Below are 18277 nucleotides of genomic sequence, written 5' to 3' on the forward strand. Positions count from 1 at the left end.
GGAGTTCACAATCACAGTCTGTCTCTGTCACATTCACACAGTCAACGTAATGACTCTGCTTGTGTTTGGAGTTTGGTATCACACACAGGGAGAAAATGCAAACCCCACAAATAAAGAAACAGGATGCTCCCCCCCCCCACCCCCCCACCCCTGCCTTGAAACCATTCATTATTTCTCTGAGCATCACAAACATTCCAGTTTCTACTTTTTCATATTCAGCCTTTGAGCAAATCAGTCCAATGAACATTCAAGCCTCTGGTAAATGTTTTTTGTTCTTCGTGTGTGTGTGTGTGTGTGTGTGTGTGTGTGTGTGTGTGTGGAGTCTGAGGGAAGTTACAGTGAACAACCTGAGGAAGCCTGAACAATGTTTTTGCAGCATGTCCCTGGGGAACAACTTTCACTGGGAGGTCTGGAGCATCGTCCACTTCTCATTAAATCCTCCCAACATGGGCCCAGTGGTCCAGAGTAAGTGGTTCCCATGGTTACCAGCAGTGAGGATACAGCAGGTGCCGTGTGGTAAACGCGTCGTAACAACTTTGTTTGATTGTTGTCTTTGACTTCATCATGAAGTCCCTTGTCTGATTGGCTGCTGTTCCAGTCCTTCTTCTGTCTGGTCCTCGTTTCAGCACCTGAGGGACAGTTCCTCCATGGAGTCCCCCCCGCTCGTTTCCATGCCGACCTCTTCCTCCTCCTTAGGGTCACTCCGCTCCCCGGCCATCACCTCCTCATCCTCTTCAGGTGGAGGAGCAGGGGAGAGGAGGAAGGTGGGAACACCATTGCTGACAGTCGCTCCTTCTCCTCCTCTTCCTCCTCCGTCTATCTTCCAGTCTGCTCTGGCGTCCGCCTCATCACAGAGACGCTGTCCTGTCTCCATCTCACCTGTCCTCAAACCCGTCTCCGTCTCCTTACCCGTCATTGTTTCCTGAGACAAACCTGGCCCCTCCTCTTTACTTAAACTCAGATCTTTCCCTCCACCCAGACCCGCCTGCCCCCACATCCCCTTTTCTTCTTCATGCCCTGAATCCCCTTGCAAACTCAGCGCTGTCCCACCCAGTGGTCCAATCTGTCCCCCCAGTCCCGTCTCCGGACACGGGGCGGTCCGTGGTGGCTGGTCTCCGGTCAGCGCCGCGGCCTCCTTGGCCTGCCTGATGCAGTTGATCCACTGCTGCTTGTTGAAGGCGTCGCTGGCCTGGAAGCTGTGGCTCTGCAGCTGACCTCCGGCGCGGTATGAAACCCGGAAGAAGTTCTTTGCTGGAAAGAGGAGAGCGACACGGGATGTTTGTTACCAAAGAATACAGATAACTGTTGAAAAGTTTCAAAATACACTTGTGAGGGAATCTGGTTTGTTTGTGAATAACATCAAATCCTTTGGTATTATTTTTAGGGCTGGGCAAGTTAACTGGTTTTAATCGAGTTAACTCATCACTTATTTAACTCAGTTAATTATTTTAACTCGCATTAACTCAGGTTTGATTATTTATTGTTTTATTGTGAAAGTCAGGCTTTTATTTTGTGAAAGTCTGTTGCTGACTGCTGCGGAACCGGAAAAAAGAAAATAATTGGCGGATAAACAACCATGGATAAGGCTACGGAGCTTTTACATGGCCATTTTCATTTTAAAGTTCTTCCAGACGGCGGAGTCGACAGAACCAAAGTAATTTGTAGCCACTGCCGAGGTGAATTTTCTTATCACCGGAGAACTTCCAGTCTAAAATATCACCTGAATGCAAAACACACAGTTGATATCAGCAAATCACTCAACGAAACAGCGAGCGGAGCGAGGCTTCGGCAGACTACGTTAGACGCAGGGAGGAGTATAGATTTTTCATAACAAAGAGGATAACATTAATGCCCTGGCAGTGGCATTGACCTTTAACTCTGTATATATTTTTGCTTTGATAACATTGTTAAGTTGAGATTTACACTGAATATTTTATTTAACTGCTACTGTATTAAATGCTGATGTTAAAAGTGTTTGCACAACAAATGTTATGGCACTTTCGTTCATATGGCAGAACATTGAAAATAAAATTGCGCTATACACTACTTTTTAATTCATTATTGGATTTTGCGTATACAAATGCGATTAATCGTGATTAATCAGGGAAATCATGCGATTAATCGCGTTTAAAACTTTTAATCGTTGCCCAGCCCTAATTATTTTATTAACTCCTGTCTTTTTAATTTGCTAAATATAAATAAATCTGAAAATAAAAGCCTATTACTCTGGTTAAAAGTTATATCAAGTTACTCTTAACATATTCTGTACAAAGCCAAACTTCTGTGGACTCCTGGTCAAAGTATATCGACTCGTTCCATCTATCCGTGCCGGTAAAGATTAACACATGAATCTGTGTTAATAACTCTCTGGTTTCATATTGTAAGGGAACATTCAACTGACCAGGTGTCTCACGGACACAGCAGATAGACACAGATGATGACTTCATGTCTTTTTTCATAGTACGTTTTATGAAGCACCTCTTTGTATAAGTTCTGACTTTTTTAAACTTGCGGCCGGTTGTTTCATTTTGAGCACCCGTGCTTGTTATGTAAACTCTGCAGAGCTTATTATTATAAAGATTCAAAGGCAACTCCGGTCTTTGAATTTCATTATTTCAAATCTCAAGATGAATTTCCATCACAATATTTTCCACCTAACCTGCAGGGATTGTTCCCACTCAGCCACATAAACAAACTAGTGAATGTAATTGGATGGTGAGTCTGTGTATTTGTGGTATTTGTGAAGTACTCACTGCGCTCGTTGTTGCTGAAGGCGCCTCTGATGGACCCGCCCACTCTCATCTCTCCGTCCGATAGGTCCTCCAGGTCCAGCTGCCGGATGGGGATTGGCTGGCGGCAGAGCTGGTAGCTGACCGGGGGGTCGTTCAGCGAGACGGACCTGGTGATGACCAGGACGTCCTGGAACAGGAAGACATGGAGCTTCTGGAGACAGAGAGAAAGAGAGAAGAGGTCAAGATGGTTTTCTTTTCCACAAATTACATGTTTGGATGTGGATGAAGAGACTTTATAAACAACGGAAGGAATGTGTCGCATACAGAAGAGGAAGAGAAGAAAATATATGGATAGCAAATATATGTATATACTGACGAGTCCTCTGTTGTTCTTCAGCTCTCCGTGGCAGCTGAGGCTCCTGGACCGGTCGATGAGCTCGCTCCTCTGTCCGACCTCGGCGTACAGCAGACGATCTTTGAAGGACTGACACTCCGACTCCCCCGTCCGCCTGTTGATGTCGGCCACCACGCTCTGAACCATCAGCATCTGAGGAGCACACAATGTGTTTTCGCTTCATTTAATGAATGTGGTCGGTTGAGTTGAGCCTCTTGTTGAATGTTCTGCAGAACCAGGAACATTTCCAGGGTCTTGCCTCTGGTGAAATTGACGTCAAACCCCCAAAGACCAAACTGTTAACTGAGAGGAGAGTGAGGAGTGTCCTGACACAAATCTCCCAGAACTCCTTCAGCCAGTTTGAGCTCTGGGGGGCGCTATAGAGTCTGGCAACTACAAATGTTTTGAAAAAGTGTTGCCGGTGTCCTTAGCTCCACAAAGTGACATCCACTCTACAGATTTGTGTGATACAACTAGGGTTGCAAAGGGGCGGAAAGTTTCCGGTAAATTTCCGGAAACTTTCCGGAAACTTTCCATGGGAAGTTTAGCTCGGGAATTTTGGGAATTTTGAAAAAAAACTAAAATACGCAAATTAAACGCTGAGCAATAAAAACATCGTTCAAAACTCTATTTTAAAGATGTATGGAATGCAGCACACTCTGCACGTTGAGTTTCAACCCTCCACTGTGCATTCTTCCATCACATGCACAGATAATTCCCAGCATCCTTCACTCTACAGCAGGGCTATTGAGGCCTGCTGTAGAGTGCAGGACTAGTCAGGTAAGTTTCCATGATATTACTGGGGAAACATATTATCATGCTGATTGAGGATTGTTCATCTGTTCATCTAGCCTATTTCCATACGTTTATCCATCAATTGTAAAATATGTTTACAGACGATTCCAATTGTTTGGGTAACTATTTATATATCTGGCATTGCATTAGCGTTTTTTTACAAACTTTTTTCTCATCTTATTCTACAGAACAATGCCACGTGCACTATCTCATGTGTGGAGACATTTCACCTCATCCAATGTAGAAGGAAAGGCTGTGTACATTTGCAAATACTGTGCAAAGACCTATGTTAAGAATGACACAACGATGCAGAAGCATATAGTCAAGTGCCCAAAGTTTCCTCAGGGCTCAAATCAGCCTATGACACAACAAAATGTTTATATTTATGTCTGTATATGACATAAGGTAAATACAGTTAGTATAAATTACCCACAACATTTCCAGTTTATTCCCGTTAATTCCCGTATATTCCCGTTAATTCCCATCTATTCCCGTTAATTCCCGTTAATTCCCATGGAAAGTTCCAACTTTGAATATTCCCGGAATTTTGCAACCCTAGATACAACCCTGAGCATGAGCCTGTTTCTCTTACTGACTGTTGTTGTTTCATGTTGTCGCTTATCACTGTGTGTCTGTTTTCTATTCTCTTCTATCTACAGTTTGTACAAGTGCCTGTGACTGTGGCTCAGGGGGTACAGTGGGTCGTCCTTTTTTTATATCCAGAAACCAGAAGGTCAAACTGGGTTCGATCCCTGTCTTCTCCATTCCGCACGCTGAAGAGTCCCTAACCCTAACCCTAAATGTGAGGTGTTGTTTCCCTCACCGCCTCCTCCAGGTGCTGCTGGTCCGGGTGCTCGTGGGGGGTGTGCTTCAGGATCTCCCTCAGCAGCAGGGGATATTTCATCACCCGGCTGCGGGGAATGTCCAGGAAGTTCCACAGGTCCAGCTTCCTGCTGAAGGGCGACTGGAGGCAGCGCTGCAGGAAGTCCTGCACCCGCCGGTCCTGCTTCTTCTGGTCCAGCAGGGCCTTGGCCTTCACCTGGTTGCTGCAGTAGGGGGTGTAGGAGGAGAGACAGGGCAGCTGCAGGGACACACAGACAGACAGCTGGTGAGTGACGAGCAGGAGACGAGGGAAGACGGTGGTCACCAGCAATGGTGTATAAAGTACTTGAAAGCCATACTTGAGTTAAAGTACAGATATCTTACCTGAAAGTGACTTCGGTAAAAGTAGAAGTCACCCATCAGAAAATGACTTGAGTAAAAGTCTTAAAGTAGCTCATATTAAAAGTACTCAAGTATCAAAAGTATCTGGTGTTGAAATTTACTTAAGTATCAAAAGCAAAAGTACAAGTACCAAAATTAAAAATGCAAAGTGCTTTTTATAGTAGTCCTATACAGACACAAATCATCCCAAAATGTTTCTCCTCAAGATTTATCTCAACTGACTGAAAAATTATAACAACAATATGAATATAATGTATATAATGTATAATTTTACAAATGTTTAACCCTGGATGAGAGAGAGAGAGAGAGAGAGAGAGAGAGAGAGAGAGAGAGAGCTGTGCCAACCTCCGCTGCTCAAGTAACGAGCCAGTTTGAGAATGTAAGAAGTAGAAAGTACAGAAATTTTTGTTCAAATGTAGCGAGTAAAAGTAAAAAGTCGTCAGGAAAAGAAATACTCAAGTAAAGTACAGATATGTGAAAAATCTACTTAAGTACAGTAACAAAGTATTTCTACTTCGTTACTTCCCACCACTGGTCACCAGGACGGTTGAGCTGAAGGAAGAGAAACACTCACTCACCCAGTCAGTCAGGATGTGTCCCACATGTTCGGTGGAGCCGTCCGGTTTTCTGGCATCTCTGAGGCAACTGAGCAGAGCTGAGGACGACAAATACAATGAATAAGAGAAATGTTTTTTCAGAGATGATCCCGACTTTAGTGGATCATCGTTTCCATGAGGGGCTGCGTGGTACCTTCGTGCAGCGGTATCAGCGAATCCAAGGTTCCAAAGATCTGGTTCAGTTCCTGCTCGGTCATGATGGACAACTTCAGCATCGGGTCACGATAAGCCTGCAGAGCACAAGGAACACACGCGTGAGAATACTCAGAAAATACCAGAATCGTAGGAGAAAACTCTGATCTTTTTTTTTTTACCTTCTTTGCCAATTTTAGATCCTCCACCAGGTCTTGCTCGCCCTGAGCCAACTCAAATATAGCCTGCAGGGAGAGAGAGAGAGAGAGAGTTAATGAAGTTACCTGATCGTTTTCATTTTCACTTACTTCTGGATTAGAATCTGTTAGGAATTTCAAACTTTTAACTATAGGTTGTGTCTGAAAGAACTCTTAATAATAAAGCTAGAGGTAGTTTTAGCTAGATATAATGCACATACAAATTAATTTAATAACCGTTGCTGTTTAGTGCCAATAATGTATCTTTTAGTTGTCCTCATAATTAACTTCTTGGATATTAAAGCATATTTTCATTAGCTGTATTCAACATCAGACAGAATTCAAGGAGCTGTCCTTTCTGGGGCAAAGTCAGTATGACATTGTTTAGTTTCGAGGATGCGAATGTTTACACATTCACAGTCAAGATTGTTTTGATGGAGCAGACACACACAATAACACAATAATAGTTTCTCAAACCATAATGAATGACTCTTTTCATAAAGGCGGAAGGGGAGGTAGGAGCAGTGGGTCAATAACATTACCTTATACAAATCATTATTTTCAACCTTTCGCTTATCATATTTAATATTTGGAATTTGCTAATAATGTTTGTACGTCACGAGGATGGTCAGTCTAATAGGAGAGTCGAAAAGAGTTTGTTATGGTTAAGTTGGTGCAGCCGAGATGGCTGGAGCAAGACACTTTCTACTCAAGGCTGAATTACGAGACAACATCAAATTGTCAGGGTAGATAGAGTTGCCCCAGCAACCGGCAGAGTAGCGTAGGTGCATGACGGAGAGCTGCTCGCTGTCACTTCCTGGATTCGGTGACAAGAGGCGTGGGACTGCGGCTGGACCAATAAGGGAGATCCAAAGTGATTTGCGGTGACTCCCCTCCAAATATTCATAACCAATCACATCAAATCTACTGTTATAACTATATCAAACCCCTTCTGTTCGGGGCCATTTTCAACTTCCTACTGCTAACTTAATTAGCATAGGCTGTGATAATTGTCCATAGCTATGAATAACTTTTCATTGTATCTTTAAATAAAACATTTGATTGAACCAAAATCTTGGATCGGCTTCTCTCATTATATAGGATAAAACAACACGCCTTAACAAATCAAATATTGTTTTTATATTTGGTAAAGTTGGTTTAAATATATATTTCTATACATTTCATTGTCTTGAGTTGCACGCCCTGTTTGTTTGTTAGTTTTGTTTGTTTGTTTGTTTTTTTTGGTTCTGTTTTTATGCCTTTATTTTATTTTATTTCAATTGACTCTTTTTTCTTTCTTTCTCTTTTCCTTTCATTTTGGCATAATTTCTTACCTACTCCTAGTGTTTGTCTGTTTGTACTTGATTACCTGAAAAAAACTAATAAACATATTGTTAAAAAAAATATATATATATATATATTTCTATTATATTTGTATTTCTCTTGTACATCTCTTTATCCAGAGTAAATCATGGGAGTAATTCATTTTCAAAGTTCTGCTATTGTTGCTTTGTATACACAGAAAAATGAATGATTAACAAACGACAACAGCTCCTCCAGTGTCTCTCACCTCCTGTCGTTTGATCTCCTTCGGGCTCAGCGGTTGTGTCGCCCCCAGTCGGACATCGAACGTCTCGCTCCACAGTTTGCTGTCCCGGCGCTTGGCGGCTGGGGCTGTTGCCGTGGGACCCCGGGTCGCAGTAACAGAGGAGGAGGGGACGGAGAGCGTCGCCGAGGTGACACGCGTCTTCATCGTGGAGGAGGAGGAGGAGGAGGAGGGAGGAGGCGGTGGAGGAGGAGGAGGAGGAGCAGCTCTCTCTGTCCGGCTGTCATTACGAAAACTGATGGAGCGCTGCAGAGACACAGAGGAGTTTTAAACACTGTTTTCATCTCAATCTTATTAACACATTATAATGCACACTGTAAAATAATATCTACTACATTTATTCTTTATTTTTCTCTGCTTGTTGTGACTATTGTCTCAGGTTCAACATCTGGAGTCGGTGGAGGACTCCTCCATCTCCAACCCGGTGCATAGGTTCACCAGGTAGCTCAGCTGGTCGAGACTGAACCATTAAAGCATCACTAGGTCGTTTATATATAGTGAATTAGGCACCCGACCTGCAGGGGGAGCCAGAGTATAGCCGAGAGTCCTCACAGCAGCAGCTTATATTTATTATACTATACATAATAGTGATATTGAAGATTATTTTTTAAATGTTACTTCTGGCTCCAGCATCGCTTGAGTTAACAAATCTTATTTTTCATTTATTCCATTCTATAATTTCCTGTGTTCTCTTGTCTCCTTCTGTTGCTGTAACTAGTGACATTACCCGACCTGGGATCAATAAAGTTTAACTTATCTTAACTAATACAATACAAAACAAAGGAGGGGGGGGGGGGTTCACCTGCAGCGTCTCACTGATCCTCTTGAGCGGCGCCGTCTTGACGGGCGGCAGCAGGTTGGCCAGAGACGTCCCCCGGGAGACAGGCTTACTGCGCTTGGTGCTGGGCTCCTGTGGCAGAGAACAGAGTCTATTCATCTTCAGCTCATCACATGAAAACAAGAGTCTCCTGATCCAGAGTCCACAAGAGGACTGAGGCCCAGACGACAAGTCCAAATCCAACTCAGATGACTTTCACACCTCCAGGCTAATGAGGATCTGAACGTTGTTACTATCAAAGAGAGACACTGGGGCAGACAGTCATGTACATTAAGACTTGAAATGTCAATGGTGCAAACATTAGGCTCCATCTCATCTATGTGTGTATTTATTTTATTTTTTAAATTTGTTATGTCATTTTCTGTAATGTTGAATGTAGAGTGTTCTGTATCCTCTGCATGTTCTCTTACATTGTGAAAATATTTGGGAAAATAAAATATTCAAAAAAAACAACAACATTAGGCTCCATCTATTCTCACAGCAGCCACCGGCAGCTTCTGGACATCAGTACAGGTTGGGGTCAAATCCCCCAAAACAGGCAAAAACTGTTACTAATAGTACAGTTACAAGTGCACTTTTAAAATGCAGTAATTTAATTTCAAAAATGTCTGACAATCATATCCAAAGAAAATTAAAGATCCAAAGTTCTTTGGACACAAGAGAATTAGATAAAATTCTTCATATCATGATGATTTTCATCAGTAAACAAACCTGTACAGACAACATGACGTTAAAGGACATAGATTCAATAAAAAACAAAATAAAAATAACTGAAACTGGAAATCACAGACGCACATCAAGTTGTTTTATAGAGATATGAAACAGAGAAGTTGCAGCCAGAGAAATGAAATGAAATCACACAATTTACTGGTTATCAAAGCTGTTGTTCATGGACTTTCCGTAAGGCAAATGATGAATGAGGTTGTGTGTGTGTGTGTGTGTGTGTGTCTGTGTGTGTGTGTCTAGAAGTTCAAGTAGTTTGCGGAAAGGCTGACTCGGTGTTGATGATATACTGTAAGTTCACAATAGTATGATTCAAATGGTTTCCCTTTTGCCAAATACACACACACATACACACACACACACACACACACACACACACACACACACACACACACACACACACACACACACCGGCCTTCACATGATCAGGGTCTATTTGTGTGTAGAAAATGCCACCAGGCTACTTGACCTGATTACAGACCTATAATAAATCAATGTGTGTATGTTTGTGTGTGTGTGTGTGTGTGTGTGTGTGTGTGTGTGTGTGTGTGTGTGTGTATGTGTGTGTGTGTGCCCTGCAGCCCACAGTCAGCTGACCTACTGGAATACTGGAACTGTCAAAGTTTGCTCAAACTCAGGAACCAGTTCATCAAAATAAAATAAAGATTATTCTCAATTGTCCTCAATCGCTCAAAGACAAAGTGAAACGTTCGGCCTCCATGTCTCAGATCTGACGACAGATCGTCCACAGTTTCCAACTAAAAGATAAAAGTCTCTTCTCTCCGGTCAGACTGACTCAGCAGTGTGTAAACCTGCTGATGACGGAGTTCTGATGTTTTCCTCTGAACAAGCAGATGATGTATTTATCAAAGATGGACGTGTTGTTTTATAAAACTTTGAGGTTGAGCGAGGATGAAACATCAGGAGATCACTTCCTCTGCACGTGTGAAGTTTCCATTGAACATGTGGTAATGAGTTTCTGTGGGTGACGGCGTTTCAGTTGATTCAATCTGACAAAGATCAATTCAGTTCAGTCGACTGGTTGTCGAACGACAGCAGGTTCACAGCAGAAAACTGTCTCACTTTCTACCTTTAAACTCAAATCTTTAACAGGATGTTAATGTTATTTGAAAAGAAATTTGAAAAACATGTGTCCTGAATATTGGACTCACAGTCAACTGCCATTACCTGTTAATAAGCAGCATTACATAAAAGTCAGGGAAGAATCCATCAGAAACAGTTTGCACAAAACTCTATCTCAATTGGATATGTGCATATATGCAATATGGTGATAAAAGTCTGTTACTTCCACTCTTCTTAAATTATTCCTTTATTTCTTATTCTCTATGTATCTAATTTATTTTTGAAAGCTTTTATTGTCTTGTCTTGGGTATGTATTCTATGTAAAGATCTATCAATTGTAAAAATAAATTTGCCTTGTCAAATTCACATTAAGTGACGAATAAGCATGGATTCGCTGTGTGAACAGAATGAACAGTAACTATGATGCTTTACTCAAGAGTGTGGTGATGAAAGAAACTAATTATGCAGGTGCTGAGATTCACTTTAAAAGAAATGAGGCACATTTGACCAGTTCACATGAAACTGTGAAGTACAGTTCCTCTGTCTTACCTCCACCTGTTTCCTCATGTCACTGTTCCCTCTGCTGAACTCTACCGGACATCCTGACCTGATCCTCTGAAGCAGCAGGCAGACGGGACTCTGACCCGCCACCATACTGCTCAATACACAACCCAGCACAGCACCCAGTTTTACCACCAGCAAAGTTTCCCAACAAGGTCTGATGGAGCTTCCACTGAGAGTCTTCAGTGCCGTAAGTATCCAAAAAGCTGCTGGTACCAACCCGGAGTCCAGAGAGAACCTGGTACCAGTAGAGTTTCCAACAACAGTTCTTTGGTTCTTCAAGCTCACTCAGAAAAAACAAATTTGGAACCAGTTGCTCGTCTGGATCAAGTTCGCAAGGTTCAAGTGCACCTGATGCTGTCAAAGGACCGACAGGGGCAGGAGATCCAGATCCAGATCCAGATCAGCAGCAGCAGCAGCAGGGTCCATAAAGAGCAGAGCTTCACACAGTTCCTCAGGATCTTTAAGGCCGAGGTCAGATGAAGGTAAAAGCTTCAGAACTTCTGGATGTTCTGTTCGTCTGCCGCCAACTGTTTTTAAATGCCCTGTTGAAGCTCTCTCTCTCTCTCTCACTCTCAGAGATGCTAATCCCCCCCCCACTCTGTCTCTGACTCACTTGTTCACTGCCTCACTCGCTGTACTTCCTCCCCTGCCCCACCTACATTTTCATTAATTGTTTTCTGGGCCACCTCTTTCCTCTGTCAGGGATCATAGTGCTTTTGCACAAAGAATAAATTTATATTATTGATCCCATTGGTCCATTGCATTGTTGGAAGCTCACACTCCCGCATGAGAGAGAGAACTGCAATGTGTGCATGTACGCAAACGGAAACTATGAGGTCACACAGTCGGCTTGGATGGTAAAAACTTTACGGACGATAGCACTGCACCCAGCTATACAATGCAGCAACGGAGCAAAACACCAAATAAGAGAAAACAAGTGTAAACAAATTTTGTGTCTATATTTGAGTAAAAGTTCATAATAGCTGTCCTGTGTATGCACAGTGACATTAGTGGAGCAGATACTGGATCTGCTGGTGTTGCTGAGACTTCACTGATCAGTGGATCATCAGTCGATACCAATCTGAGCCGTAATGATCCCAGTCCGAGGAAGAGGAGCCTGCAGGCAGACACAGCTCTGTCCTGGTTCCACAGCTCGTGGTCCACTCAATGGCTTTGACTTGGAGAAACAAACATGTGAACACAGACTCACTGTGTCGGGACATGAACATTTTCCACATTCTAGGGTTAAAACTGATTCCTGGTTCGGGCAGAACTTGGAGATGTTATTATTATAGAGCTGAAACAAAAGTTGTTGGACTAGAACTAACGAGTGTTTAATAATAATAATGTAATGAATTATTTGGTCTTAAAAATGTTCATCAGTGGAGAAAAAACACAATTTACTGAAGTGTGATATTGAATGGTGACGTTTTTCCAACCAACAGTCCAGACTACAAAGATATTAGACAAAGTAAAACTTAAAATCCTCACATTAAAGAATATGTAACCAAAGTAACTGAATTCATTGCAGACTTAAATTAATCGGTGATGAGTTAATACTGTCGGTTGGTTTGTTTGTAGGAAAGTTTACACAGAAACTACAGGACGCATTTCCACCAAACTGAACCAGTGTTGTTTCTACTTTCTTTAACATTGAGAGAATAATTCATGGACCTTGATGAAAAAGATTTGAAATTTTTAGAGAACTGATATCGATGAGTGTGACATTTGACGGAGCTTTAGAGGATTTAACAGGACCGTTAGTCAAGGTATGTTCCGCTATCTTAGTTTTGGATTTTGGATAAATGGCTGCACAACCCAAAACTTACAAGAAGACTCGCTATACTATAGGAAAAAATGTTTCACCATTTGCTCACATTTAATAAACAAACAGATTAATCTAGAAAAGAATCATCGTATTAATTGATCATATAATTAATTGGTTGCAGCCATAATTCGGCGTGGTCATGGTTACGGTTTAAGTGAGTCAGGAGAGAAAACAACTGTAAATGTCAATATATATATTCATGTAGACGTAATGACAGTCGAGCAGCATGCACATTACCAGGATCCCAGAACAGAAGCAGCTAAATTCTATTCATTAATTATCTAAACCTGAAAAGTCTAAATGTCTGAAGTGAAAAAAAAACCATTGTGTTATTCATAGAAACATTCCCAACGGGTTCCAGTGAAAGTTGAGTCAGAGCATCGATGTTGATTTGTGACTTCAAATGAAAAACAGCTCACGACACAACTGACCTTGGCTCAGCCCTCTGATTCAGATCCATTGTCTGTAAATGGGAGAGTTGAGGACGCCCCGATATAAAAGCACAGAGCGGGAGTCATCCACTGAGATCAGCTGTTTGCACTGACACAGAGAAACTGCCTTGTGTTTGAATTTAACAAAGAATTACGGTTGCTAATGGAAGAGTGGATTTTCTTTATTATTAATGGTTAAGAGAGAGACTTAAAACACGATAGATAAATTGCCATGTGCTTAAATTTACAAAACCTTTAATATAATTGAAACCTAGAAAGACCAAACACTCCCCATCTTCTCAAAATACAGAGGCAGCATTTTTATCAAAATCCTTCACTGACACAAATGCACTGCTCTGTATCAAGCTTAATGTTTCAAGATTCAAAGTTCTGATGTTTAAAACTTGAGTGGACAAAACCAAACAGCCTGATATATAGAGCCACAAATATCCAAAATACAGAAAATACAACAAAACCATGAAAACACAAATGGAAATTGGTTCTTTCACAAAATCCCAACTCATATTACTTGAAAACTACCAGAGGAAACGTCTCTTATTCCAAATAAAGGTGTCTTCCCACAGTTTGGTTCACTGACCCAGATCGATAGCTGTTAATCAACCATGTGACCCTGAGGGCTTCAGCAGATTTTAATTAACAAGTAAAAAAAAGTCAATAACGAATCTGGTGTCAAACGAAAACCTCTGAAGTGAATAAAGAACGACAGGACTAAACATCTGGTTAACATGCGTAGCAACAATGATGACAGCTGATTAATTATTCTCACTTTTATAGTTGATTTATAATTTGTATAAATGTCAAACATTGTTTGTCGTCTCTTATATGAGAAGGTTTTGCTGCTTCTCTCTGTTTTATTGATTTTTAAACTGAATATTTTGGGGATTTGTACAAAATAACAACGGACCCAGAAAATATATTTAGGATAAATGAACATTTGATCAAATTGTCTTCGCCTCCACTCCAGATATTCCAGATTAAATATAAACCCCCTTATCTTAACCTTTGACCTTAAAACAGACAGAGTGGCCTCCAGGTCCTGTTTTATCAGTCGGAGGACAATGTGACAGTCTGTGACTCAAGGAGCCGCAGGGAGGAACAGTGGAGAAACAATAGAGTGTAATTCATTTCTGTTGGTTATCTGGCAGCGTTGGTTCGTACCGGCCTCAAACTGAGGGTTTGTGTGGGTCTGTTTGTCGCACTGCAGCCGACTGAGCAGGCGGGACATCCTGAGCAGAGAGGGGAATGCCCAGGAAGGAACGGGCTGCTGCCAGGGAGCTAACAATACAGTGAAGCCCCCCCGAGGGTCCACAGTCAGACTCCGTCATGTTTCTATTCCTATATATAAATATGACCGACCACCACAGAATTCTAATCTATTAAATAGAGGCTATTTAATCAATCAACTAACCTCTTACAAAATTATTAAATAGATGAATCAACATGTCTCTAAACATTATAACTCTGAAAAAAGTTAAATTAAGTCAAGCAACTTTAAACGGGCCCAGAATGACTTAAGTGACAACAAAGAGACACAACCACAGACACTCAAAACAATGACAAAGATAGAGGAGACAAAAACAATCCAACAACTACAGAGAGACACAAATTGAAAAGAAGAAGACACTTCTCTGAAGAGACGTTAAGCAGCTTGAATCATTCAACTACGAAGGGACTTCACCAAACATAGGTTCTAAACATGAAGTGAAACTACTACAACAACAAAATAATGCAAAACAACAGCAGAGAGACTCAAAATTACCACACAAAGAATAACAGAGCCATGTTATTGTTAATACATGACTTAAATTTTCTGTTGCAAGGTTGCATTAGTTTGAAGCAACACTTTGAAGCATTTACTGAGCAGCAGCGCCCTCTGCAGCCACATGTGGGGATTTATTCTGTCGGGTGATGAAGTGGTTTTAATGTGGAGAAAAACTAAATCTGTCCATCTCAGGATATTACCCATGATCCTCTGCTTCCTGAACCAAAAGAGCTGCTGCTGTTGTGAATCCACCCAACTCTTCATATTTTAAAAGTTTTTCCTTATTCTTTAAAATTGTATGTGAAAACCGACAGAAGTCACTCTTTGGTTTTAAAATGTTTGGGTCATTTTCTAATGCGCCAACATTCTACCACCATAATATTTATCCTTGTTAAAATAAAGTCCAACACGTCCTCACATCAATAAAGCTTCTCTGAGACATTTCAACACTCTTTCAGTCCACAGTTAAGAGAAGTGAGTTTAAAGGATCTGAACTTACGTTGATGTCCAGACTGCAGAGACTGAGGGAGTCTGCATCCCTGCTCGCCTGCTTCCTCTTCTTCTGCAACACAAACACAAGATATAAATATTAAATTATGTTTTTATGGGTAAACAAAAGACTCAAACATAATGTGAGAGGTGATAAACCACAGACTGTTTGTAAAGATGGATGACATGATGGCTTCCAAGCGCCAAAGTGTCTAGGTCCCCCCCTGGTGGCCGGCTGCAGTATAGCTCATAAAGCCCACCTTAGTTGACGGGACATGGGCCCAGCTAAAAATTCAAAATGCAACTTAAATACATTTGTCAGAGATGGATTGTTTTACTTCTGAAAATGAATGAATCACAATTTTCCCAAAGTCCGAGATGACGACCTCATATCTCCTGTTTATTCCGACCGACCTCGAAATACTGATAGAAATATCACAGAAGACAAAGAAACACTCAAAATTCATCATCATCCTTCAGGGGCAGGCGACCTCAGTGGTAACCGTGGCAACCACTGTTTGAGTGGAGGGAGGCTGCGCAGGTTTACGCTACGTGACAATGAACCAAAGTTATGCTGCCATGACGACGACAACAGGAAGTCTGATGGAGAAGGTCAGCGAGGACAAACAGCTCAGGAAACAAGGAGGAGGAGAACAAGAGAAGAAAGGGAGGATGAGGGGAGGACAGGAGAGGTGGTGAGTGAGGGTGGGAGGACAAGAGAGGAGCCAAAGAGGGGGAGAGTAAGAGGAAAGGCAGAAAAGAGGAAGGCAGAAAAAGGGTGAGAGGAGGAGGACCGAAGAGGAGACAAGTGGAGGAGTAAGGAAAGAAGGAGGCGAGGAAGAATAAACAAAAGGAGGGTATAATGGATAAGAGGAGGAGAAAAGAGGGGGGAGAAAGGTAAAAGAGAAGACAGGTGAGGAGGGGAAAGGAGAGGAGGACACATAGAAAGAAGGAGGAAGAAAAGGAGGAGGGAAGATGGAAGGATGAGAGACAAGGGTGAAAAAGAGGAGAGAGGAGAGGGGTGAAAAGAATGTAAAAAAACAGGAGAGAGAAGTGAATGAGAGGAAACAAGGAAAAGGAGGAAAAATGGAGAGGTGGTGAAAAACAGAAGGAGGAAAAATAGAGGAGACAAGAAGAGGGTAGAAGTAAAAGGAAAGTCAGAAAAGAAAAGGGGGAGAGAAGGAGAGGAGATGAATGCAGTCAGATAGATTAACTGATAGGAGAAGAAAGGTGAGGAGAGGAGAGAGGAGATGAGAGGTGATAGAGGAAGGAAGGATAAAGGAGAAGAGGAGGAGAGTGGGAGAGGAGAAGGAGAGGAGGAAGAGGGGAGGACAAGAGGAGGAGGAGCAGAGGAGGAGGAGGGGAGGATGTTGAGATCAGCGTAGCGCAGTGGAACAATAGCAGGAAGTCGGCTGTTTGTTCAGTATTGTGTTGAGACGTTGTTGTTGCCCGGACGTTATATAACCTGGCAGACTTTACCTTTAACACATCGTTGCTATAGAAACCAGCGCAAAGGAAGAGGAGGAGTCTGCTCCTCCCGTCCATATAAGGTCTGTTCTCTTAATTACCCTTTGTGTTAAGACGACTGGGGCAACTGCAAATCAGAGTTCCTTCTACAGTCTCACATTGAGCTTCTATATATTAAGTTGTTAATTTAGAATCTCAAGCGATCGTCTTCTCACTTATCCTTGAACTGTTGTTTTGTCAGTTTTTTGTTCCCATGACGATCACAGTCAATATCTGACGGTGATCTCAGGTGTGTTGGATAATTTGTCAGGTCGGGTTCACTCATGTTGGTCGTCCACTGTCGGTAATCAGGGAAAACCTTAGGCTCGGGTCGGGTTCGGTTAGTTTCCGTTAGAACCAGAGTCGCGTTTACTCCAGATTTGCTCTCTGTAAATATAAAAGCATGGCGCTACTAGAGGTCACTACTGCCCCTACTGGTCAAGTCCAAACAGACACAGGATGTGCGAAGCAGCCAATGATTCGTATCAGCATCGTAAAAAGTAAGACTTAGGAATCACTGCCAATTTTTTCAATATTTATATATATATATATACTGTTAGTTTTCAGTATTTTTTTAACTCTCTAATCCATATCAGTCATAAACATACAGATTTGCATCATTGTTCCATGTGTGACAACTGTTCATTAACATCATTATAACAAAATAAACACTTTCACTTCGTCTGACACAGTTTGACTGAGACTGATGGGAAATCGGACTCTGGACTTAAACAGTATAAATCGTAAATATGAAACAACAAACACATCATAGGACAACAAGACAAAGTTTTTCCCTTCTCATCTCTGTGAGGAATCCACCTCCAGAACCCTCAGAACCTTCAGAACCTTCAGAACCTTCAGAACCTTCATGGAACACAGACTGAAACTCACCCGGTAGTGAACAAAGAGGCAGCAGCCCATCATCAGGACCAGATGTGCTTCTCAATCCCACTTCAAGTGCTAATGAATCTCTCTCTGCAAACATCTGCTTCTCCTCCTTCTCCAGATCTCCTCTTTTGTTTTTTTACCCCAAAGTCACATCAGCTCTGCTTTCTTTTCTCCTCCTCACGTGAAAGTCACCATCTGCGATCTCTTCTCTCCTCCTCTGGAGTCCGCACTTCTTCTCTCCTCCTGCACCGTCACATTGCTTTCTCCTCTTTCTCTTTCTCCTTCTCTCCTCCAGTGCCTTTTCTGCTCCTCACTCTCTCTCCTGCTGTTTTCTACCCTCCTCTGTCGGCCGCCTTTCTCCCTCGTCCTCCTCCGACTCATCAGGTCACAGTCTGAGTGGAGCAGCAGACCCTCAGGAACAGGAACCATTCACAATATGTGTGTGTG

At 42.1% G+C, this 18277-nt stretch overlaps 1 protein-coding gene across 1 annotated transcript; it reads right to left on the reverse strand.

Moving 5' to 3' along the window:
* Window positions 1-304: 304 nt before the first annotated feature.
* On the reverse strand, window positions 305-18258 carry arhgef3 (Rho guanine nucleotide exchange factor (GEF) 3). Its single transcript, XM_061069106.1, has 11 exons — window positions 17834-18258; window positions 15447-15509; window positions 8500-8607; window positions 7662-7943; window positions 6077-6139; window positions 5896-5992; window positions 5724-5800; window positions 4745-5002; window positions 3109-3279; window positions 2754-2943; window positions 305-1251 (listed from the first exon to the last, which is right to left on the reverse strand). The coding sequence occupies exons 1-11, from the start codon at window positions 17864-17866 to the stop codon at window positions 623-625; spliced, it is 1971 nt and encodes a 656-aa protein (XP_060925089.1). The 5' UTR covers window positions 17867-18258; the 3' UTR covers window positions 305-622.
* Window positions 18259-18277: the final 19 nt, after the last annotated feature.

This window comes from Limanda limanda, chromosome 4, assembly GCF_963576545.1.
Source record: "Limanda limanda chromosome 4, fLimLim1.1, whole genome shotgun sequence".
In the NCBI taxonomy this organism is placed as follows: domain Eukaryota; kingdom Metazoa; phylum Chordata; class Actinopteri; order Pleuronectiformes; family Pleuronectidae; genus Limanda; species Limanda limanda.